The 25,299-nt window shown below is 35.7% G+C and overlaps 3 protein-coding genes and 2 long non-coding RNA genes across 13 annotated transcripts; 3 read left to right on the top strand and 2 right to left on the bottom strand.

Annotated features, from left to right (window-relative positions):
- Positions 1-195: 195 nt before the first annotated feature.
- Positions 196-5,707, top strand: LOC106163643 (peptidyl-prolyl cis-trans isomerase-like 3). Of its 3 annotated transcripts, none has more exons than XM_087012130.1 (5): positions 196-679; positions 1,393-2,266; positions 2,306-3,035; positions 3,287-3,361; positions 3,816-3,913. In XM_087012130.1, the coding sequence occupies exons 1-3, from the start codon at positions 677-679 to the stop codon at positions 3,022-3,024; spliced, it is 1,596 nt and encodes a 531-aa protein (XP_086868256.1). In that variant the 5' UTR covers positions 196-676; the 3' UTR covers positions 3,025-3,035; positions 3,287-3,361; positions 3,816-3,913. The 3 variants fall into 3 exon arrangements, with proteins under 3 accessions (XP_086868256.1, XP_086868255.1, XP_013396752.1); XM_013541298.3 differs by lacking the exons at positions 1,393-2,266; positions 2,306-3,035 and adding exons at positions 4,361-4,479; positions 4,885-5,707 and having other exon boundaries at positions 545-679; positions 3,816-3,977; XM_087012129.1 differs by having other exon boundaries at positions 197-679; positions 1,393-3,035.
- Positions 5,708-5,829: 122 nt separating this feature from the next.
- Positions 5,830-19,860, bottom strand: LOC106163644 (nucleoporin SEH1). Of its 4 annotated transcripts, none has more exons than XM_087012133.1 (12): positions 19,646-19,860; positions 19,305-19,355; positions 18,179-18,284; positions 17,407-17,522; positions 12,979-13,109; positions 12,447-12,539; positions 11,970-12,110; positions 11,635-11,719; positions 11,080-11,158; positions 10,641-10,773; positions 9,142-9,183; positions 5,830-7,064 (listed from the first exon to the last, which is right to left on the bottom strand). In XM_087012133.1, exons 1-12 carry the CDS (start codon positions 19,754-19,756, stop codon positions 6,968-6,970), a joined length of 1,185 nt encoding a protein of 394 aa, XP_086868259.1. In that variant the 5' UTR covers positions 19,757-19,860; the 3' UTR covers positions 5,830-6,967. The 4 variants fall into 4 exon arrangements, with proteins under 4 accessions (XP_086868259.1, XP_013396754.1, XP_013396753.1 ...); XM_013541300.3 differs by having other exon boundaries at positions 9,152-9,183; XM_013541299.3 differs by lacking the exon at positions 9,142-9,183 and having other exon boundaries at positions 19,646-19,859.
- On the top strand, positions 13,436-15,237 carry LOC147762586 (uncharacterized). 2 transcript variants are annotated; one of them, XR_015334148.1, is made up of 4 exons: positions 13,436-13,502; positions 14,052-14,126; positions 14,415-14,589; positions 14,842-15,237. It is a non-coding gene; the product is annotated as an uncharacterized LOC147762586 (long non-coding RNA). The 2 variants fall into 2 exon arrangements; XR_015334149.1 differs by lacking the exon at positions 13,436-13,502 and adding an exon at positions 13,543-13,561.
- On the bottom strand, positions 14,593-17,091 carry LOC147762585 (uncharacterized). Its single transcript, XR_015334150.1, has 3 exons — positions 16,603-17,091; positions 15,973-16,038; positions 14,593-15,619 (listed from the first exon to the last, which is right to left on the bottom strand). It is a non-coding gene; the product is annotated as an uncharacterized LOC147762585 (long non-coding RNA).
- Positions 19,861-19,900: 40 nt separating the features above from the next.
- Positions 19,901-23,405, top strand: LOC106163646 (neuralized-like protein 2). Of its 3 annotated transcripts, XM_013541302.3 has the most exons (4): positions 19,924-20,062; positions 20,471-20,547; positions 20,796-21,502; positions 21,830-23,405. In XM_013541302.3, exons 3-4 carry the CDS (start codon positions 20,809-20,811, stop codon positions 21,943-21,945), a joined length of 810 nt encoding a protein of 269 aa, XP_013396756.1. In that variant the 5' UTR covers positions 19,924-20,062; positions 20,471-20,547; positions 20,796-20,808; the 3' UTR covers positions 21,946-23,405. The 3 variants fall into 3 exon arrangements, with proteins under 3 accessions (XP_013396755.1, XP_013396756.1, XP_086868262.1); XM_013541301.3 differs by lacking the exon at positions 20,471-20,547 and having other exon boundaries at positions 19,901-20,062; XM_087012136.1 differs by lacking the exons at positions 19,924-20,062; positions 20,471-20,547 and adding an exon at positions 20,269-20,291.
- The last annotated feature ends 1,894 nt before the right edge of the window (positions 23,406-25,299 follow it).

Genomic DNA, 25,299 nt, shown 5'->3' with positions numbered 1-25,299 from the left:
ATACAAAATCAACGAAGTGCCATGCACATGCCCCAAAGATTCTATGAAATCGTTTGCTTTTACTTCTTATTACTTGTGCACTGTTAAATACTGAGATGTATGTATTTTGAGTAAAATTGCTGACAGGAGGTGGTACATGTGCGACATGTATTGTAAGTTTATTTTTGCAACACGTACATTGTCTGCTTAAATATGACAGAACAATCAATTTTTTTCTCAGATACAACATTTTGTTTCCATGGCCGTCCCCTTTATCCGCATAAGAACTCACTTTCTTTGTCGAATTGGAGATAGTTGTGCAAAAGAATGAATTCGGTGTGCTTGTTTCACTTTCAGTTTCAGTGATGGAATCTGGTTGCAGCTGTATCAGATTTTCTCGAGAAATTCATCCACCTGTTGTATGTTGGTTACAGAGTTCACGTTCATGGTAACAAAAGACCTATTTCCAGATAAGTTTTCTATAGTTCGAAGTTTGAAGAAGTCACTTGTATCTTTAAACTCTCATTTGATCTAGTCTGTTCCGTTGCTTCCGTATTCCGTCTTTTAGGCTTCCTCGAACAGGAAGTTCACTCAAAACGAGGTCCCAGGGTCCGCGCACATGTAACGACGGCGACTGTCACCGCCGACTGTCCTCACAGTTATTCTTGGGTCGGCAAACGGACGCAAATCATATAATATGGTAGGTATACCAGCGGGGCATTTATGCCATCATTAATATTATCTGGGACGAGTTTGATCCATGACGTTGTTTTCTTTCTAATATAATAATAATCTTTGTTGATAGAAATGAAAGAATTCACCGATTCTTTCCATTTCTCACGTCACAGAGAAGTTTGCCATGAAGACTAATCTGATTATCATAGTATGTTTACTTCCTTTAGAGCTGAGGGGTGGTATGTAAATTATCTGTTGCTTATATCCAATTATAACTTCGAAGACTGCGAAAATGCGCACTGGATAAAATACAATGAAGATAAGAATTTGAGTTATCACTATCAAAACAGAATTATTTATAGTTGTAAAGCACTCCTTTCCTGTGAAAATGTGTAAGTTATTTCTGACCGTATTCACCTACATTATAGCTATCATAATGATCAAATCGTCCATCTAAAGTGCGATCTGAACGACCAATGCTGCATTTTCAGAAAGACAAAAAACAATGTTCATTATCATGTCTTATCATGCATGTATATATTCTATCAAAAAAAGTATTATTTACTGGTGTAATATATAGCAGATATACAAGTTTTTATTCTTAAATTGTCTAAATTTTATGCTGGAAAAATTTGTCAAATACACAGGAAACATAAAAGAGTTATGTCACTTAGCTCTCTTTGTCATCAATTAAAGTGCAAGATAAGATAATGAATATTTGTTATTTTGTCTTTGCAGAATGCAGAGAAGCATCCTGCAGCTGATCAGTATGGCCAAAAGTTAGTCCAGCAGTCCAAATCCAGTCTAGTTAAACAATCGGGTCAATTAGATTCCCTTGCCATCTTCCATCAGTTGGTAACTTCATCCTTTGGTCCGTATGGGAAACTAAAAATGATCCAAAACTCACAAGGTGGTCATGTGACATTGACTTCAACATGTGGGAGGCTTTTGAAAGTGTTCTCCATCTCCTCTCCTGCAGTCAAGCTTATTATAGCAGCAGTGGACAGTCATTTGCAGAAATTTAGTGACGGAGGATTGTTTGCTGCAGGACTTGCATCAAGGCTCGTTCTTGGTGTAAGAAATCTGGACATGCACCCGCGTGTAATGGGTGATTTGTATAATCACTTCACAACACTGTGTGTGGAATTTTTAACGTCTTTCCAAACAACTTTAGATGTGGCCAGTATAGAATCCATGCTGGGGATGATTGGTGGCATTCTGGACTCTAAACCTGGCTGCTGCCTCATGCTAAGGGATAAAACCCACTTGGGTGCTTTGCTTTTGAAAGCATTTTTAGGCTGTGTTAATACTGATGACACATTGAGGAGTCATAGGGCCTTCTATACTATTTCCTATGTGTGTCTAGAGGGCCGGCCAGTGCAGCAGAGTGAGTACATACCAGGGGTTCTGTACAGACTCTCAACAGTTCACAGGGTGACTCCATGCGATCAACCCCTCAGGCTGGCCTTGGTGACAATTTCGATGGTTGGAGACAGCGAGGAGTTTGTCTCAGCTGACTATCAAATGACATCGGATGTCATTCACCTGGATGCTGAGTCTTATATTGCTGGCCGAGATGAAAGACAAGATGCCGAAATTGACCCCATTGCAACTTCAGAACCAGAGGGTGGTTCACGCTCAGTGGTTGCACCCTGCAGATCCAGTGATGTTGTGATCAGTGCCCTGATGGGCTTAGCCAAGCAGTGGGTGGCTTCATCCATAGGACTTGTAGCCTGTCAGAAAGTAATAGACAGCAGGGTAGCACAGTATCTACATCAGCATGGAGTGGTGGTCCTGGACAGACTTGGTCTCCAGACCACTTCTGCTTTACAAGAACTGACTGGAGCGACACCTGTTGGTAGTTTGCAAGGGTGGTGTGAGGAGTACAGTGGAAAGCTGGATGGGTTGGGGATTAAGATACTCGGAATGCAGAAATACTTGCATATGTATAGATCAGCAAGTGAGGTCGGCTCAATTGTGCTGTGTAACAGGCAGGAGGAGTGTCTTGAAGAACTGAAATGGACGTGTCAAGCTGTGATTGACACACTTCAACTGGCACTGGCCACACCCAGGGTCCTCCCAGGAGCTGGAGCATGGGAGCTGGCCATGGTGAACCACCTCAAGGATTATGTTAGACAGAGCCATCGGATTATCAGTCAAAGGTTCTGCTGCTCCTCAGCCCATGTGTTCCAGGCACTGGACCAGTTTGTTACCAGTTTTAAGTTCAGTCTTCCGAAAGATGACCAGTGTACCAATACAATGACCAACACTGGTCACTCTGTGGTAGACTTGGCTGCTACAAGAATTAGTGCTCTCAAAACTGCCAGTGACATAGCCAGAAGTGTGCTACAGATTAAAGGTTTAAGTTGAATGGCCACTGTGTAAGTGAACTGTTATGTTGGTGTTGGTACATAGGCAATTTTATTTACCACCTTTTGGATGGAAGATCAAAAGACCAAAAACTATCCATACAAAATTTCATACCGGTACCTCATTCATATTTGGAGGCTGTAAAATGCAGAATGGTTAGAATGGTTGGAAAAACTGCCTCAGACTGCAGTTATGTACTTATTACATGATATTATTAAGATAGAAATGGTATTTAGCTTTTATCTTTTCCCTTAATTTTTAGGCAGTGACTCTCCACACAGACCTTGGAGACTTGAAAGTTGAGTTGTTCTGTGAACAGGTGCCCAAGACTTGTGAGGTAAGGGGTGCCCCTCTGATCAATCCCTAGTTTCAGTACCACACAAATTGAGGAAGGTATTGACTTAACCACAGATTAGTCTACTAATGAAATATCTTCGGAATTAAAAGCTTGCTGGTAAATTTTTTTTGCTTAAGAATTTCATCTGCTGTACAAGTTTTTTTTTCCTCACAAAAGTGGCTTTGAAGTGTGTGGGTGATTGTTGGTTGCACACAAACTCCAACTCCTCTTCTGAGTCGTGTGGTAGTGAAAGAAATTTATTGAACTTCCAACATGTTTATTTTCTATGCAGTAAGAAAAAAATAGATACATTTTTACCTGGGACAAACATTATGAAGTAAATACTTTTATTATTAGTGAACAATAAGATTTTTTACTTCACATTTGTCAGTGCTTATGTGAGGTTACCTCACGTTATCATGATGATAATGATGAAATCAGTTATTCATTTCAGAATTTCCTAGCCTTGTGTGCCAGCGACTACTACAATGGCTCTGTGTTTCACAGAAATATCAAAGGATTTATGACTCAAACTGGGGACCCCACTGGAACAGGCAAGGGGGGAGACAGCATCTGGGGGAGAAAGTTTGAGGATGAATTCCATGAGAGTCTAAAGGTAATTTTATTAACAGAAACAGAATCTTTAAACAACAAAAAAACTCCAGAGATATTAACACTCCAAGTCCAGGGATCTTCCTGGGTCAAAATCTGGCTGGGCCATTTTGGCCCACTTGGTCAAAAAAAAGTGGGTCATTTTTAAAAAATGTGTTGAAGTCTCCCAGTATTTTAGTGTCTAACAAAACATTCTCATCAGAGCCTCATTCCCTGGTGAAGTTCTCTTGTTAGCCGCTGAAATATTGACATGTGACAATTTAATCTTTCAAGGTTTTGAAATGAATTTATACTGTGCATTATGAAAATCCGGGGTCTACTGACAAGTGAGGAACCAAGAATTATTTCCAAGAGATGTTTTAAAGTCACCTCTTTTTCTTCATTCAGCATAATGCTAGGGGTACGCTGTCTATGGCAAACAATGGCCCCAACACAAATGCCTCGCAGTTCTTCATTGCATATGGAAAACAGCCACATTTAGATATGAAGTATGCCGTCTTTGGAAGGTAGGTCCTTATAAAACATTCTTCATCTTTTTATTGCAATGCAGATAGCCAATAAGGAAACCTGTTAGGATGGTTTGCAGTCAGACTGTATTTTTGGAAGGAAGTTTTCATTTTTTTAAATTACATTATCTTTATTTGTTATATTTGTATTGCAATGCACATGCACAGTAAGGAACACATAGGGGGATCGTACACGCCAGTCACTTTGGTAATCTGCAGTTTTCTGTTGTATGAGGCAACTGACAATTTTTACTTCCACTGAAAGTCATTCTCTCCTGCCTTGGAGACATTTTACAACTGTTTACATAAGATCTGGAAAAGTTAAATGATTTTGAAGACTTAAAAGTATCGTAACATGCACAAAATTACCACCTGATAAACAAGTGTTTTTTTTTTTAATTGCAGAGTGATAGATGGTTTTGATACCCTGGATGAAATAGAAAAACAACCTGTAGCGGAAAAGACATTCCGACCATTAAATGACATTAAAATACAAACTGTGACAATACATGCCAATCCCCTAGCAGACTGAATGAATTTTAGACATATTATCAAAATGCCTTGGCTCTTAGAAGAGGTAACACTCTTTGGATTGAATTATGGAGACCAAAAGCAATACAACTGTCACATTGACAACTGCATTGATTGTTTTTCTCTCACTGTGTACAGAGCAGAAAACAATGGAGAGTCTCCACATTACTGTTTATAGTGCAGTCAGATGTTGATGATATTTTAATGGTTTGTGACAGAGTGTGACAAGTGGCAAGATGTAGATTAAGAAAGCAGTATGAAGGCCCAGGGGCTAGTTTAACACCTGACATATAACTGAACATTGGGTCTTCAATGTTAAAACTTTTAGACCAAAGAACTAGTCTACTTCCATTCATGATATATCCAAAGTACTCTAGTAAACTTCAATGATATATTTGCCCGAAATGTTTATTTTAGTCACATATTCCTCATTATGAAATGGACACAATATTTGTATGATTCTAATTGGACTACTGCTGCCTTAACTTTGGCTAAAGTAGACTTAAAATTAAGGTTGCAATTTCCAGGCTAAAGTGCTTTTGTGAAACACTCCTGGTGTGAGACAGATTAGTCTCATTTCATTCTTGGCACAGTGAGTTCTCCCCACCTTTAATGTAATTACAGATTTAAAAGTAAATATGGGGTGACATTTTTTATCTTTCTTGCATAATTTTTAAAAATAAATGTTTGATAACTACTATTTCTTTGTTCATTCTTTAAAAGATAATAAAAAGCTAAAGAACCACAAATTTGTTATCATAAATACAAAACGGGTTTTATCAGTGTTAAAATTATATTTATTACAATTAAGAACTGAAAGACTTGGGATAGCTTTATTTTAAGAGACAGTTTAAACTGTTACACTTCATTTTCATACCTACATGATATTTTTTCTTCATTGTAGTATCCTCTGTTCATATTAAAACTTAAAATTTCCTCAAACATATCACACAAAACAATATCATATTTTATGTAAATTGTCTGATAAAATCAAATTATGTGGCTTCTTTGCATGAAAGATCCAGTATGACCATGACATAAGTATTTTCGAAGCCGAATCTCCAGATTCTGCCTTCCATTGCTTGGAAGGTATCAAGCATTCAAATATATTCCGCTGCAAAACATTTACTGTAAGCTGTACCTTTCTTTTCTTATCTTCCTCTCAGAATCAACCATCCAAGCCACAAAAGAAAATGGGTCAGTTTTGTGTTGTAAACCAATATTCACTTCTAGTAAAATGAGCTTCAGATCTGTTGCCAGCCGTCTTCAAAAATAAATATTAAAACCTTACCACAACTTAAAGCAAGTCACTCATTGTAGACAAGATTGTCTCTAAGTTACCAAATCTCAGAGTGCCTTAAAAGATGGATGTTATCCAACTTGTGTGTAATACAGTGTAACTGTAAAAATGTTATTATTTCTTTTGGCCGGTAGGTGGATAAAGAAGACTTACAGAGCATCCCCGATTAAAATATGGGATGGTTGATAACCCTCCTGAATACGACTTCTTCCTGTATCAACCCACAGTAACATAGCTGCCAACCCTACAGCCCAATTTAGTAACTTTTCATGGATGAAATTTTTCCTCCTTGATAAAAAAAACTTTATAAGTAAAGCAAAAATTAAGTCGCTGAATTTGGTGTTAGCAACTCAACACTGACAGCATTGGGAAGTCCAGCTTATCCTTTATGACCATTCTGTTTCCTTGAATGACGTGAGTCCCATCCATTTCTAACAACATTTTGTGTTATCATACTGTAAATAACAACATACATATCTAGAACTACAGGGTTGACAGCACCAAATCTAGACAAACTAGGCTCCTCCATAATGTTCCTTTGCTCTATTAATTTGGTGGCATGACCTTAATCAGCTCTTGGTAGATCACTTTGATATGACACTGGTTTACCATCTTGATTGCTTTTGTAGAACTTGCATTTCTTGAGTTTTGGAAAAGTCAGTAGTAGTGTTTGCCTTGGTCCTTCTTGGTATTGAAGTATGCCCAACCTGAGTTGCGTTTGATATTTAATGGCAGGGGGGCTTGCCCTGGGGGACTGAAAAATAAAATCCAATATATTGATATTAGTCAAAACTGAAATTGATCCATTACTTATGCAACTATTATCTTGATGGCCATTTGATGAATGAAATAATATACAGGTCTTTCTTTCTTACTGCAGGAGCAAAAACCATAAAATTAAAGCTTGAAGGAAAATACACAAAAAAATTGGCTGTGACCCAAATTATTTTGTCCTACCTTTTGACAAAGCGTTCAAACAAATTATTGGATTCAAATTGTTACTGTATGCAGCAGATGTACTTTACTTATTGTGCCTTACAGAACACGCTTTAAGAAGAAACTTAGGGAAAAAAAAACCATTCATGAGGCAGCAAAATTAAAGCATGGCGAAGAGCATTATCACAGTGAAAGCATTGCAAAACAATGTAAAAAAAAAGTGTGTGTGTGTCAGAGAGCTTGAGAGAAAGAGGAAGAGAGAAAAAGAAATGAATTATGGACTTGAAATAGTTCAGGTAAAAACACGGGTTAAAATCTGACGATGCAGTAATGTGGACAAACCTTTTCACCAAAATTTTTGCAGCAATATGTCAAATCATTTTGACATGTCAGAAAAACTACACGTAGGGGGAATGGAAATTTTTGTCATCAAATTCAGCATAACGGACACTGACATCCACAAGCAATTGCTGTCATTTCTTCAGGAATAATGAATAAATCAAGATCCTCTTACCTTCACTGTTGCTGTCCCTCCTCCTGAGGGTCTGGGACTTAAAAGTCATTCAATGGCAAGAAAGTTTCACAAAACCATTATTCTACCTCAAACTCAATCTTGGTCTCATTTCCCAAATTAACTTATCTGAAAATCATTCTTAGCCAAAATGGACAGGAATTTCATTAAAGAATTTAAAGGGCTACTAGTTAAACCTAATTTATAGCCGGAAATAAAGTTCTTGCATCAGCTTCTTATTGCTTTGTCTGTTTTATGCTCAGTGACAGTGATCTTTTTAGGTTTGTCATGAGGGATCGTAGGTAGCCAAGTGAAGGTAAGAAGATCTGGATTTCTTCAGATTGATTTTGCACTTTCCCCCCTATGTTAAGACTCATAATCTTAATGTGTTATTTCACCCAAGTCATTTTGAATGTCATGCAAGCATCACAGCATGTCACAATATAAGAGCCAGGTGACATTCAGGGCAACATGTCAACCTCGGTACAAATGACATTAAAGCAAAAAGTGCTTGTTAAGCATTAATCCCAGAAAATGGATTAATACCATGTTAATAACAGGATGACATGGATTATACACTCAAAATATCTGTTTAGTCAGGTTGTTGACTGTGGCCCATTAGAAGCAGGTGGATTATGTGGGATAATTAAACAGAATACCAAGCCATAAAAGTTAAGAAAAAGAAATGATCCAAGGAGACAGCTAGAGTCTCTGCCTCCACAGATGGTGAGTCTGAAAAATAATTCCATCTTGCAAGAAAATCTGAATATTTCAATAGTTTGAGACTAATTTTATTGGTGTATTTAAAAAAAGACAAAAAAGTCAAATACAACTTTATTGAAACAAACCAAATGTTAATTTTGAATAAAAGACAGCTCTTCACATAAATTATATGGACTGCTTTTCCATAATTTTGAACAGAATAATTCAGAACAACTTTTCTTTTAGGATGGCTATAGATAATTACCAGCAGGCCCCAGTTTCACGAAAGACTTGAGTCAGTTCCCTGGCTATGGATGTGTGCATGTGTCCATGAGAGCTTTGTAACACTGTTTCTGGGTGCCTTCTCAGGAAGACATTATCTGGTAAGATGTGTGCATGTGGCCATGTAACGTTATTAACAAAGATGATAGCCACTGGAACTGACTTCAGTTTTTTATTGTGAAACCGGGGCCAGTTCTCAAGTTTTACACAACATTTTGGACTTGCCAAACTTTTAAAAAGTTATGGAATGCAGAATGAAATATAAACCCTAAGCTCTACTACATCTGAGATTTTAAAATACAACAATACGGTAGGCATAAAGAATTAACAAGATAAGGGTTAGAAACCAATACTTAGGAAATATCAGTGAGAAACTACAAAGAAAATAAAAACCACATACACCAGCTCACCAATGGGATACACTTTATTTTGGTACAAACAGCTGAGAAGAAACAAGAATATCACTCAAAGAAAACAGATGGTAATACATAATGCAACTGGGTGAATTTACATATGTATTATTATTATTATTATTGTACATATCATCACTATATAGGTATATGATTCTTACTTGTAATACTGTTTTTAATGGAAAATAAACAGACCTTTTACAAACAAAACAATCGAACAACAAGCTAAAATGAGCTATGGTATCTAAATAAAATATGAGCTCAAGCCTTCAGTAAAACAGTATGTGAAAAAAAATTGTGGGTTGAAGAGGGTTTTTGGGAGGATGGATATATTTATTTGCAGCCTCCTTTTTCTCTACAGAGGTTTGTGTAGTTTGAGAAGTCTCTCCCACCCTGCCCACCCAGCCAAAAAAATGATACACCTATTCCATATACATTTTGCATGCACAAACAAAGTGTGTTGTATTTCCATAGATAAAAAATCAACATTCTGACCAATTCCATTGTTCTGTAAACAACACTCATCAATCTAGACGGTTTGCCTTCTTATCAACAAATCATTTTTCATACCATGCATATGCAGCATTTTCTTTTCATTCTATTTCCACAAGAACAATTGCCAAACTTCTCACATTACACAGAACCTTTATTTACCATAATTAGTCATCTGGGCTTTAATCATATGAACAAATTTTGACATATTTGAAAGAAAAGCATCTGGATACCCTGGTATTTGAAAACAAATTCTTGATGTTTTGGTAGGAGAAAGTTGCAGGGCCTTTGCAACTTACATAATTTACTCTACTTTGCTTATAACCCTAAAAAATGAGGAACAAATTTATGTGTGCAAGTTTACTGCCTTCTTATTAACATAAATAACAGTTTATATCTGACACAGAATATCATTTTGCACAAATGGTCTTACAAACCATTTTAGACATTGAAGGGAGAAAAAAAAATACCCTGTACAATTGCAAGATTCCAGAGGGTAAAAAAAGACTAAACCATATAAACCAAATCCCAGACATACAGTATAAAGGAAAGAGAGAAAAGTTTGATGCAAAGTCTGCAAGATATTAATAGTCACCAAGCTCCTGTTAGCTTAATATTTCACTCAGCTGATCAACTAGGAATGATAAGAAAAAAACTATACTGAAGATGTGGAACAAACTAGACAAAATAGAGGTCAAATTAATACTTTTGCAACCAAAAAGGAAAAAAAAATTCTTTTCAGTTAATGATGACAAATTTTTCCTTCAGTCAAAAAGAACCAGTTTTAAGAAAAAAATAAATCAATAAAAAAGGTAATTCCTAGGCACTGATGAAATTTTCATATGCTAACAAGCACCCACATTTAGTTACTTAGTCCCCATCTATTTCAAACACCAGAATGTCATCTTTTCTCTCAGTACAGTGCTGCCACCTATATAAGAGATTTCAGTGCCAAACCACCTGGCTGGGATGGTCTATAGGACCTAATTTATAGTACCTTGATGTTCCGTTCATAGCACCGCCACTTAATGTCTGCTGTTGCTGTTGCACTTGACTTGATTCCTGCAGTTTCACGTTAGAACCATCACCCTTCAGGACTGATATACACTTCCAGTTGTCCAAATAGTTTGCTGAAACATAATGATAAAATGTTGAAATTTTTCAAAATGATGCACAAATGAACTGGAGAGTGCATTTCAGATGAAAAATGATTTTAAAATATCAAAAACAGAACATTCTATATATTTATCAACTGAGGATCTTTTTCCTTCTTTTATCAACTAAACTGCATCAATACCAATTAATGAAAAAAAACTTTCCAAAATCCCAATGCTTGCTGAACATGAACTACTGTATCACTTAAGTTCAAATTGAGGTAATGGACAGGTACCCTTAAGACAATTAAACTGTGCTTTGGGTCACGAGTCAAACCTTACCCTTCCATAATCTTACACAACCATCATCACCACTAGATGCCAGCACTGTGCCTGTCACATTCCAGCTAAGTCGCCATACCTTGCAAACAAATGTTTAAATACTTTAATATAATATGACTAATATATAAATATAACTTTCTATAGTCAAAGATGCAAGCGCTGAAAGCTCACTGCTCTATATGGAGGGTCCAGGGATTTAAGTACAACACTAAAATATCTAGACATCTGGATAAATCCAGAAGACTCTCTAAATATTAAATAATATTAAGTTCTTGGCTGGAGAGGATGTGGAAAACAGACATGAACACAAGCAGTGTATTGAAGAAATATAGGACTTAAATCAACATTCTAATCATTAATTTACACAGATTCTCTGTTTTCATAGATATTTAAAAATAACCTAGACTAGTACTTTGACACTGGGCCAAGATGCTCATACCTAAAATAAGAGCAATTTTACCATTTTCAAATTTTGCATTATCAAATTGCAAAAAAGAGCTATAGTTCTCATTAAAGATTTCACAAATGGACACTTTGCACTCATATTGCCCTCACCTGTGCATTGTGTTCATCAAACTGTGCCACCTGACGCAAGTCAAATTTACTGTGACCTGAAGTTTGGGTTGAAGACTGGTCTCTCCTGAAATATTGTGACAAAAAATGAAATAAAAAATGAAATTTTCAAACATCTGAAACTCAAATTTACTGTGACTTGAAATTTGGGTTGAAGATTGATTTCTCCTAAAATAATGTGAATGGAAATAAAATATCAAAGCTTAAAGAAAATACGCTTTAAATCATACAGACAGTAAAATTACTGGATTGATGACTGGACTTTTTAAATATTGCGAGAGTAAAATCCAATCATTAAAGCAAAAGAAATTTACTACCTGAGTGGCTTGAGGGAAATAATCCTGACATCTTTGGAGGCTATCCCTAATAAGTGGTAAGATCTGCCTAAATTGGGTGCAAACTGGATGTCCTTCACTGACTCAGTTACCACAGTGATTGTCTCAACTTTACTCCACTTCCTGTAAATAATAAGAAATATTACTTTTGAATTTCTCCCAGTGTCTAAATCCCTGGGCACAGTATTTTTCCTCTCCAATCCAAAACATCTTTTTCTGTACGCAACTTTTTTCACCCATTTATTTATATTAACAAATAAAAGTATGTGCAACTGCACCTGTAACTTCTCCAACACTTTTAACTGAAACATGCTGTTGAGGCAAAAACAAGTAAAACTGAATTAATTCAAAGGCTTTTTTAATCACAATGATAATAAGTCATTTTTTCACTGATACCTTTATGTACTAATAAGGTGTGTGTACGTATGTTCCCGCATGCATATCTGTGTTTGTGTTTACCTTGAATTATCATTGTACTCGTATATTTGTACTTTTCCGCCCCCTGATGGATTGGCATCATCGCTTCCTACAGCAATCATTGGCTGGTGAACCCTAAAAAACATCATCAATGTACAGAGAATGGAAGGCATACAATTCATTGGAAAACATTATACAGACATGAACCTAGGTTTAAAAAAAAAATCTTTGAACATTTATCGTGGGACCTAACCTTGGTCAATCTCAGGAACTATCAGGATTGAATTAAAAAATGCAGAATTCCACTTTTCCACAGAAAAAGTTTTTTTCTGATTTCTGATTATATTTAGCTCTTAATCAAACATGTTAACTTGTTCAAAATATGAAACAAATATAATGCTTGGATCACCAATTTTCTTTTCTTTTTTTCATTTCAGCCAAATAACAAAAGTTTCACCAAACCCCTGAAATCAGCATATCATTATCATAATTTCAAATCTTCTTTTGCCAAAGTTAATCAGTTTTGGGACTTGGAAAAAAAATTACAATGCTTTCAGCACGCCCCTACATTTACCTGGAAGGGTTCCATGATATACAGCTACAGCTGAGTTTACAGGATATCTCGTGTTGTAACGACCACTGACTGAGGTTCATCACATCAGGTGCTTCATAAATCCGAACAATACCATCAGCTGAACATGTGGCCTTCAGGTATATAATAAAATAAGTCATACTAAAAATAACTCATTCTAACAATCATAACATAAACTGAGCAAGTGACTTTCCATAAAAACAAGTGGAAATGAAAATAATAAAATATAAATAAAAACTTAAAGGGGGTCTTTCCGATATGAGGGAAAATAAAACATATCCCAAACTTTTTCTTATATATGAAGGTCACGATCTAAACCAAAATTCGCCTTTGAGGTAGACGGCAATCAAAATAATTAATTATTTCACATTCGAGTCTGTATTGGAGAACGTCCTCTCCCCAAAAAAGAGAAGACGACAACCGCAAGGTTTTAGCCAATCAGAGTGCGTTGCCTAAAATAGCTCTCGTACACTAGGAGAAACAAATATGGCGCGGTGGAGTTCGAAGTAAGTCGTTTACAGATGCACGTTAGTTAAAACTCTCCCCCTTTATTGTTCGTGAACAGGTTTGTGCACTTAAACATTTAAAGAATTCATTTAACTTCTCGTCGGTTAAAATAGTCCAAAAATCAACGAATGGCTTGGAAATATTTACGACGGAGTGTAGCCTATTATGTCAACAGTGCTTGATGCCGTAATTCTCAATGCCGATTCACCGAATGAGTGACTTGTATCAGGAAATATACCGGTGACATGATTAGAGACAGTGATATTTTTCGGGTCAACTGAACCAGCCCTTTTCGGTTGGATATTTATGAACGACTGTTACTTTTTTGTTGTTTGCTATGCTTTCTGAGCCGCAATTTTGACATCGCTATTTGCACGCACAGCGTAGCACGGACTACAAATGCGTTCCAGACGATTTTGATACTTACTGGCAGTAGTGGTGAGCATCGTGCAGATGTCAAAATCGTCAATAGGAGTGCCTGAATTTTGTGCTACGCACACACGTATCTTATCTTGCTTTTCTAGTCGATCTGTTTTTATACTTTTCAGATCGAGAGTAGGCCTATTGTTGATGAGGCAAGCAGTCGGAGCAGTCCAGAACTAGAGGGTAAAGAGCTCCCTGAGGTAGAGTTTTCTGTTATTTTTAAATAATACAGGCCTTTTAGTTAATCTGGCATATTCCTTAGTTTTGATAGTAATGTGTAGTAACCACCTTACCCTCACCTATATTCACATGTAATAATCCACACATACAAAAAACTTATAGTTTAGGGCTAACAATTGATACGCTTGAGTGCAGGACAATGATTAATTGAAGTGAAACCCATTTTGAACAGTTCACAACATTATTACTAGCATGCAATTAAATCAGTGCCAATTATTATTATTATTAGTTTTATTATTATTTTACAGCATACTATCTTGTGATGTCAGCCTCATTAGAAAAAAAGCCCTGTATAAAGGTTTAGTAGAGTTGGCAGTGATACATAGCACTTCTAGGTCCAGTAGTACAAGGCTTGGAAGAGGTGTGAGATCAGGAGGATTGACTCAAGAACATGAAAGGAGAATTCAGTAACTCACAGAAGAGGTATAAAACTCATTAAATCTTTATTGAAAAGATAAATTCTAAGTTTCTCACAATACACAAACACCATTCATATTCCTTCTTATTTTCAAAGTAAATTTATTCGATAAAATTTGGTGGTGTGAAATCCAGTCCTTATGGTTGTTTTAGTGTTCATACATTTTCAAATATTTTATTTTTGAAGTAAGCTATTGTACATATCAAAACAGAAATGACAGATATAAAAGTGAATATATATTTTTTTTTCATTATCAGAGCATACATGATGGTGTTGCCAAGAAAATGATGGTGTTGCCAAGGAAAGTGCTGAATACATTGTGACAAGTGTGATGGAAATCCTGGCCTTGCACTGGATATAAAGATGCTTTTGCTAGAGAATTTACCAAGCAATGACTCAGCATCAGTGGAGATGGGACTGGCCCATCTCCCACTCACTGTAATGTCCCCTACATTTTGACTGCCGTTGAATTTGCTGGATTACTTCACGTTGAAGAAAATCACAGAATAACTATTACCATGAGTATCAGTTTACTGACCAAACATTCATAAGACCTGTAATATGCAAGTCACTGAGTAGAAGGATTCTTTTCATTCTACTGTAATTTGTGCAACCATTCAGTGAACATAAAAAATAAAGGCATAGAAAAACAAGGTGCTTTCATTTATCCCTTTCTCATATCAAAAGTAAAATGCAACTCTGTACACAATCTGTTCATAAAATCAATCATTTTAAAAGTTAATGTCATACAAGGAAGTAATGTATGTCTGGATGGATATATAAAAGAAAAGTTTATGTGAGGTAATCATCATTTTGATAAAAAAATTCTTATATACATATAAGGACCACGGTGCCTTGAGTCTCTTGGTTCCATCTGCACCATGGCTGCTTAGAAATGTGTACTTGTAATTCCCACGTCAAATTCCTGGTTTGTAAGACTGGAATGTACCTTTATTTGTGCTAATTGTTTATGTAACAGCTTGAGGTCTTACTGTCATCCATGATTTTGAGTGCTTGCTTTGTTGCTTAGTATACCTAAAAACAAAACATTGACTATTGGAAAGACTTCAATGCATTTTTTTGTGAAATTAATAGCACCCACTATCTGTAATGTCTACGCCAGACATAAGAGCACTGAATAGAGCATGGTTATCAAAATTATTTGTTTCAAAATCCAATTTATTATATAATGTTCCCCACAATAAGTACTGATATCCTGTGCTTGTCACAATTCTAGGACTAGCTGCCACGGCAGTGTTATACTTTATAATAAAATGGCATTGTTCCAAGTACTAACATGCATTAGATTGATATTGATGGCAAGGTGTACTGAACATGGTAAAATAAACTGCTATTGTGTGTTTGGATTCTGGGTGTCAGGTACTTACTTTGGCTCTGGCTCTATGTTGGCCTTGAACCTGATGTAGGGGTAGATGTTACCACATGCATATTACCTGGATAAAAAATATATATACCAGTGTATTATCCTCATTCTCCAGAGATTCCCCATGAAGTCAACTTTAAAAACATAAACAGAGAATAAACATTTACTACCATCAGATGCTGCAATTAATGTGCTCGCTTTAAATCTTTTAATTTAAATTAAATTCGAATAAGGTAAATAGTGAAAGGTTGTTTTTTTTCTCTTTTTTTTTTTTTTTTTGGACTTGAGTATATAACGACTTTAAGTAAGCCGACAAAAACCAGTCTTTAATAGAAGACTATTTAGCTCAATCCTTGTTTGTACTGACTCCTCTAAAGAATAATAAACTTTTCTGCGTACAGCAGGGATAACAGGGGCGGATCCAGAGATATAGGTCTATTCTGACAGTCTTCCGAGTAATGTTGATCCATCCTCCATTTTTGACCGCCTTTCGACAGAAATATTACATATACCCGCCAATGAAAACTTGAAAATCTAACCGTCTTCCGGAAGAACCAGAAGACGCCCTAAATCCGCCTCCTGAATATGTTCTCAATGAAAGAGTCGGACGTGATAAGAGATCGAAATAACCTACCCGTATCCGGCAGAATTTTGTCAGTTTCTCGCTTGTCAGTTTTATTTCCTACTTCTGCTTCGTCTACCTCACCGGCCTGCCAATGAAAATAACATCCTCTGCTTCTGCATTTCCCGTTTTATTTCCTTTTTCATTGTCCCGTAGAGTTATTCTTCTCTCTTTCAACTCACGTGTACTCGGACTACCCTCCATCTTGGTTTGCAGTGACATCCGGGTCTTCTCCAGAGCGTAGTAAACAGTAGTATTCAGTCATATGCAAATTGAGGCAAGTCCCAGAATTCCATGCGTAGGGGAGTAATGGCGAGAAGTTTAGACGAAAAAAAAAATGCTGCGCTTTTTTTTCTTTAAGTGATCTTAAAAACCTATACCTCGACCTTTATTTTCTCAACGGTTTCGTGTGAGACATGCTTTGGGGTTCAGGATCAAATAGGTAAAGTTTCAGAGAAAGGCCTATTTAAGCGTCTACAGCGGAAAGACATCCTTTAAATCTTCTGCAACAATATGGCAACCCACTGCCAATTATGCAAGATAGTGTCTGTCTCCACTCTTTTTAGTTTCATACCAATTAAATGCAAATGCATTATTTCTGAAATTACTGGAAGTAAATCAGAAATTTTAGGCCCTGCCTTCATTATCATCCTTTATGTGAAAAAAAATCCTTGGATAAATATCTACTTTCTCTCTTTCACTAATTGAGGAATTCAGAAAGAATAAAAAACATAGCATTCTATATAGAGGAGAAAACCTCAGCCTACACAAAAAGTAAATTATGCCAGTTCACAAGTGGCTGCTGGGTCCACTTACCAACTGTAGCCCCAAGTGTTTGGGAGCAAACTGGACATCTGTGACGGAGGTTCTGCTGTCCACCAGACTGGTCCTCTTGACCCAGTTCTTCTGCCCATGTTCTGTAGATTCTCCAACTACAATATAATGAGCAAAGGGTTAAATCCAGGAATAGAAATTTTAACATATTGCATATCAGCTGTGATACTACATGATGAGCTCTGGCACTGTCTAATTTTTTTAATTTTTATAGCTGGACTTTGGAAGCCAATCCAATTATTTACAATATTAGATGATCTATCCTCTATGTAAGGAATCTGCTAATCATTTAAAATCATTATATATATATATATATATATATATATATATATATATATATTTTTTTTTTTTTTTCAGCTGGAAGCAGAAGCCTAAAATAGTAGTACTAGTAAAAGGTAGAAGTGGCTAACGGGCTCTCTTTTACAATTTTTGTTTTTATTTTTCATACAAGTAATGATTATTTAAACATTGATATGGAAAAAAAATGAGGCTCAAAGTCCATATTTTACACTCAAAACTATCCCAATACTATTTTACAATGGATGATTAACATACCAAGCTCCACCCACACTGCTGTCCATTCACTGTGACACATAATATACTCCTTTATTGCTGTCATTCAAATACCCCATGTAACATATGACATCACATACCTAGCTCCTCCCACACTGCTGTCCATTCACTGTGACACATGATATACTCCTCCTTTATTGCTGTCATTCAAATACCCCATGTAACATATGACATCACATACCTAGCTCCTCCCACACTGCTGCTGTCCTATCAAATGAGCAGGTTGCTATCACTTGACCAAACTCAGGATGGGCCCAGGTGACCTTCCAGACAGAGCCACTGTGGGTCTACAAAGTCAAATTGTTAACAGCTAATACCGCTGTCACTTTGTATTTCAATGATTTGTTGCTTATTTGTATAAGTGAAAAAATAAATTAATTAATTAAATAAAATAATAATAAATAAAAAAATACAATCATTTAAGTTTGATGTAACTGACACAATTGATAAACGTAACGCCTTTTAAGCATTTCTATGATAATTAATTACATACAGCAGTAAACACTCATAGAATTTTCTAAAACGAAATGTATTTATACCCTTTGAAGCTACATTTTGTTAATAACATAAAAAAAAACAAAACCTGAAATTTCTGAAAATCAAGCTGAATGCATAATTTTTGTATTAATAAATAAATGTTGCATCTTGATAACAAATATGTACTTTACAACAAAACATAGTCAGTGCAAAAATGTGATTTAGGATAATATTTTTTCAATGATTTGAAAAGGTTATACTTTGGTGTTTAATAGACAATTCATTGCTGAAATTTTAATAAATGTTATTTCTCTAAAAAGGTCTATTATGCATTAGCTGCATTTAATCATGTTCAATGTAATACTGAATAAAAACAGTATGGCATATATTGGTATAGGGGGATTTTCTTAAATTTGTTAAAATACTTCTTAATTTTTTTTTTTTCATTACAGTAGACCTGTGTGGTATTCTATGTTGTTTGGGATGGTTTATATACTGATTCATTGGCTCTATTCCCATAGATTTTAGATCGATCTATCCCCGCGGGGAGTCTCACTAGATTACTTTCAGATAATCCGACTTAAATGTCCGTCCCGCCTACTACAAGCTGTAAGGGGATAATTAACTTTCGTGTCCGCCCAGCTGACAGCTATTTAGCGTGAACCCCCAGGGAGTTAGGTCCATCTAAAGTAGGTCGATCTAATCTATGAAAATGGGGTGATTGACACCCAAGTTTGGTACAGCTTAGCCCACGCAGCACTGAAATAGCATACTGATGATCATGTGTAAAAGTGCGATAACTGTGGACAAGTTATCTGAATATAATTCACCTTCCAGTTAGCAGTGCACGTCCAGTGTCCATCTTCTCCTAAATCCCAAACCTGAAACAAAACACAAGGAAATATTTAGACTGTAAATGAATACAAGGTGGCTGGGTGATGAACTTTTAGTTAAAATACTTTTAATTTTTGTTAACTTTCTATTAATTTTTACTTTATGGGTCCACCGAAATAATATCTTTCCATGACTAGGCCTATACTTGTGTTTTTGCATGGTAGAAAATGCATTTATTTTATGATCCCCAGAAAATAAAATATGCCCCCCACCACCACCACCACCCCCACTCCCTCAACCACCATCAGAACTGAATCCATGCCCTCTCTGTACAAACCTTCACGTTTTGATCACTTGAACATGTTGCCATTCGCCGGCCGTGAAAATCAAAAGCCACATCGTGGATGAGATCTTTGTGGTCGGCCGGAATGCTTCGCGCGACAAACATGGTGTTTAAATAAATGAAATTTCAGTGAAATACCATTCTGTCCTTCTTTATTCGCCTTTACATCCCGCCACCTGCCTTGTCCGAAACTACAAACGATTTGGGGACTGGCTCCGTGAGATTTTGTTAGAGCAATTTTGATTGGTTCATTAATCAAGGACACATCCTCTAACCAATTACAGATCCGAACACACAAAGTTTAGGAAATGAAAAAGCTCCATGAAAAAAACACACCGCAAACAATGGAATGTTACGTTGTAGTGTAGAACGCAACTGGTGGATGTTGTTCTGCAAATGAAAGTCAGATTGGTAAGTGAGGTTTCTTGTACCAAGATGCATCATGAAAAGGAAATATTTCTTAGGAATATCGCAGTCACTGAGTCTAGCACTGTACCAATATGTTTGCAAGATTGTCAAATGTCGTAGTTGAAGGTACCCATCCAAATCTCCGCAGTGAATATTCATTGATTTAGATTTTCTTATCTTAATTCTTCACCGCCACTTCAACTTGAGGGCAGTAGAAGAGGCACTGACGAGGGTCTGAATTCATTCAATATGTCACATAAGTATTACTCATTATCACTTGAACTGTTGTGAAGAAAATGACAAATGGATACTATTTGACCTTTGCATGCAATGTGCAAACATGGCAAAGAGCAAACCATGTGCTTGACAGACCTTCTCTGTGTGAGACGTTATGATTAATTGGTTTTTCAGACACTGGTATTTCTTGATGACAGAGATGGTGATTTTGACTCATATTTTGGGCGGAATATTGATTGGTGAAGTAAAAGGTAGTAAAATGGACTTGGAAATTTCCCTGGTTGTCCGTGACAGGTGTTTGAGGAAGTTTGTTACGTAAACCTTGATTTTATGAGAATTTTTTCCTTGTAAAATTTTAGCAGTGAAAGATTGTGTTTGATTATAGTATATAAATACCTTTTAGGCAGAGATTGGTACAAGTAAAGGTTTGGCAGTATATTATATGTAGTGCTGCTGCCCGTGTATTTTGTTTAATTAGTCTCTTTACAATACATTTTAGGAAACAAGTGAGAATGAGCTCGACGTGTCTTTCCGCATTGCCTGGGGCTCGCTTTCATAATTACCATGGACAAAATATTCGCCTTTTTGAAGACAATTCAGTTGCATTTCGGGAAAGCAGCTTTGCACATGCAATCAGTTTTAGTGAAAAACCTCTTCAACCAGGAGAAATATTTCTGGTTGAAATAGAAAAAAATGAGCGTGGGTGGAGTGGACATATGAGAATAGGATTAACACAACACGATCCGAATGACGGATTTGAACTGCCACAATATGCACTGCCAGACTTGTCCAATTTAGGGAAATCATGGATATTTGCTATCACTAAGTCCCACAACCGTGTATACTCAGCTGTTGAACTGGATGATGAAACAAGTGACGATCACAGACCCAAGTCAATACTTGGTGAAGGGGACTATGTTCATACCAGTAAAGGCACCTTTAAAAACAGTTTACTTCGTCCTGTGCCCAGACAAGGGGTATCGCTACAGGACACAGACGAGAGTTTTCTCCCCACTGACATAGGTAGTCGTATTGGTGTGGTGTATGTGTTGACAGGGGAAAATAAGGCAGATATGCACTTTATAATCAATGGGGAAGACCAAGGTGCTTGTGCAAAGGACATACCATATCAAGATGGCCCTGTTCATGCTGTGGTGGATGTGTATGGGACCACAAAACAAGTCAGGATCATCCAGTTATATTCAGGTAAAATTCAGGGCTCATGATCCCTGCTTGATGAGCACTAAATTAATTTCTTTTGTAGATTTAAAACATACTGATTAGCAAATGTCCAAATCTAAATTTGTAAAAAGATATTAAAATGGTAGCAATTTCAGGTACTAGTAAAGGCATTTGGAATTTTAAAGCTAATTTTTGTATGCTGTGTTTTTGGTAATACTAAGAATTTAGTGGAATAAAAGTAATGATAAATTTTTAAAAGAAAACTGCAGATGCATATTTTAATTGTAAATCTTACATAATGTTGTTTAATGAACCGGATTATGTAATGAAATGCATATTTTTTCTTTTCAGTGTCTACTCTTCAAGATGCCTGTCGTGAGGTCATTCTGAGGAACACTCGCTCTGATAACATTACAAGGCTTCCTTTGCCCAAGAAAATTAAAGAATTCTTGAGATTTGAAATATGAGCGTAGAGTCTTATGTATAAGTTAGTACCAGTAGTGTGCGAGTTCAGCAGTGCCTGGAGTGGTGCTATATTGCAGAAAAGACAACCAATGCCATAAGCATATTTGTGTCAATGTCACGATTATCAAGTTGAATCATATTAAGTGAATAGAAAGTAAAAGAGTGTAAAAAGGTTGATTAAAGAAATGAGTACTTTTTGGATGACCTCTCATGAGAAATCATGTCTCATAGATTGTAAAAAAAAAAAAGCTGTGATCTGTTATGTTCAGTACGTACAACCTCAATTACAGCTGTTGTTAGATAAAGCAGGTTCTATTTTAACAGAACTCGTTTGAACAATACAGAAAAAAGTTATATTTTATCAGAACTTGTTAGAACAATACAGATCAACAGTTTGTACATATTGGAAAATAACTTGAAGCCATCGTTTAGTGTGCACTATAATACTAAACTTTCTTTCTCTGATGAGTTACGTATTTCTATGCCATGTTCATATCTATATTTCATTAGTTTCTGTGTATTTTTTATTCAGTTTGAAGCCTTATGTTTGTCATGTTGGTATGTGAGCATTAGAAGTGATATTAAGATATCACTATGATGATGTATAATCCCCACCCCTCCCCAAGCCCCAGGATAGCTTTTATAATTTTCAGTGTTACTATGCATATCTGAAGTCCCATAAGCATCTTCATTATGATGGAAAATGTTCTCTTGTTCTATATTTTCTCTGATAACATGAGATTCATAATATAATACCCATTAGTGCGAAATTTGCTAGAGTATGCAGTCTTTTATTGTGTTAATTCTCTTGTAATAAGCATATTACCTTTTCACAAAATCCATGATAAATTTACAGAATATTTGGATTTAGTCACAAGGATGTTTTCTGCATATGAAATTGGTTATAGCACTTGTCTGAGATTTTATTTGCATTAAACGCTTAGTTCATGAGATATATTATTGTAGTTATTGTATTTTATGCAGGCTTTTTATCATGGTTTAATAATGGCAAAAGTCTTTTACAATTATGAAGTTGGAAGTAGTAGGGTTCTTATTCATAATAGTGCTGTTTAAAATACACAGAACTTTGACAGGTAGACTTTGGCAAATGGCTTTCTTCTCAACATGATATATTTTGAATTATAGTTTAATTAATTTCAGAGATATATCTTCCACTTTTTTTTCATTTTTCCCCACATTATCCTTTAAAAATGTTATGTTGATGCTGGCATCCTTTCTTCAGTGCTTAAAAGTGATGATTTCTTGTAAACAAGCTTTTGATTCAATTGCTGTTAGAAGTGATTGCTTAGAAAAGGAATTCTATAACTTATTGGTAACCATCAGTCAAGACTTCATGGATAAGCTGCTTGTTATTAAGTGTATGGGTATTAAGTTTCTGTGCTACAGGAGGTATTCTTGCAAATAGATTGTGCAATAAATACTGTGTAATGAGTTCTGTAAATTTGTGGTTTCTATTTTGTCTGTTTTTATGTACAGACACAGTATGCCTGTACATAGTCATCATGCTCATCACCTGCTTTTGGTAGAGTAACAGCTCATTCTGAAGATCTAAAATAAAATCTATATGATCTCAACGTTAGCAATCAACTTTTCTAAATGCTAAATCGGCTTATCTAAATTACAATCTTTGGTAAAAAATTACATATCAGATTCTAAAGGTATGTATTTGGCGGGATGGAGAAGTAAAAAAAAATGACAAATTTCTCTCATCCTTTTAAACATCTTGGATCGGCTCCCGATTTTATCTCTGTAAGTGTATTTATATAACAATATGTTTGTTTATTTATGTATTTTTTATTGTTTAAAATATTTATTATTTTTGCTTATTTAATTCTAAAATTGTTCTGTTATCTTGTGCTGTGCATATTCATAATAATGTTCGAATGATAAATCTGTGTCAGTATTGTATCTTTTCACTTGCAAGTTCTCTGCAAACAACCTTTGTCCAAAAAGTCTATGTTATTTGGTAGGGGTGACAGTTACTCAGAATCTCCTGTACTGCACTGGTTTACCTGTGTGCTATCTGCTATATACCTTGCAATTACATTTCCATTATGGAAAGACGTTGTCGGTCTTCACCATTCTCTTTCCTGAAATTTTACTCACAAACACACTGAAAGGAAAATGGTTTTACTATTTGTTCTCACACTTGAACGAATGGTTAAAAGGACTTAATACTGTTCAAGTTCAAAAACGTAACTGAAATGGATTTTTTCTTTAAGTAATGAAAACAAACATTATTGGATTTTTTTCTGGAATTTTTTTTCGTGAATCAATATTTTTTCACAAATTGACATTTTCCAGGTGTGCAACTGAAGTAACGTTTTAATTTTACTGCTTCTGTCAGATTTGACATATAGATCTGTCCATTTGGAAGGTGATCTGCTTTGTTTGATTGCTTCTTTTTGAAAATTTTGTGTATTCATTCTCATAGATGGATATCCAAGTGACTGTACTTGAAACTAAAATGGTATAATGTAACAAGGCAGCAAAGCTGTCAAATGTACAGACAAAAAGCAGGAAATAACAAAAAAGGCTACTGTCAATTCTGATGCAAAAGTACATTTTGTTAAACTGCAAATTCAACATCAAATTTTAATTATGCTCAACAGGTAAAATACATCTGTGTCTGTACATAAAAACGGCATTTCTTTAAAATAATGGCCCGATTATGCTGATTTTTGAACTCAACCTGCGATTTAGCAGGAATGACCACTCCTGTGAGTTTAATGACAATTGGCCTATATGTTTTTCTTATATTGTGTTTACAGTGTTGCATATATGCTGAAAAGTGAAAAAAAAAAAGCATAACTACTAAAATAGTGGCCCGATCATGCCGATTTTTGAACTTGACCTGCGTTTTAGTAAGATCAATTACTCTGCATTTTAGTCCTGTATTTCTTTTTGAAAGTTTGACAATCATAAGTAACATGGTTTTCCCATAATGGTCATCTTGGCAGCAGCACCCAAAATTGTGTTTTCTTCTATTCTGATGCAATATAACATAATGGTTAACAGCAAAATGACCGTTAATTTTTAATAATAAAATACACGTATCATGGATTTTCAGAAAATGTGACTAGCATGGGTCTTCAAGCCCGTGGAACATGCCGATTTTCGAACTTGACCTGTGTTATAGTAAGATCAATTACTCCTGTGATTTTCATGACAACAGGCCTAACGGTTTTCCTTAAAATGTGTTTACAGTGTTGGATATATGCTGAAAAGTGAAAAAACAGCATAACTTCTACAATAATGGCCCGATCATGCTGATTTTTTAACTTGACCTGCGTTTTATGAATATTCATCAGCTCTGTAAATATACAGCCAAAAAG

This window comes from Lingula anatina, chromosome 4 (genome assembly GCF_051362555.1).
Source record: "Lingula anatina isolate TDL-2025a chromosome 4, LinAna3.0, whole genome shotgun sequence".
NCBI classification, from domain to species: domain Eukaryota; kingdom Metazoa; phylum Brachiopoda; class Lingulata; order Lingulida; family Lingulidae; genus Lingula; species Lingula anatina.
The sequence above is the reverse complement of the archived record's forward strand: the minus strand, read 5'-3'. Positions and strand labels throughout refer to the sequence as shown.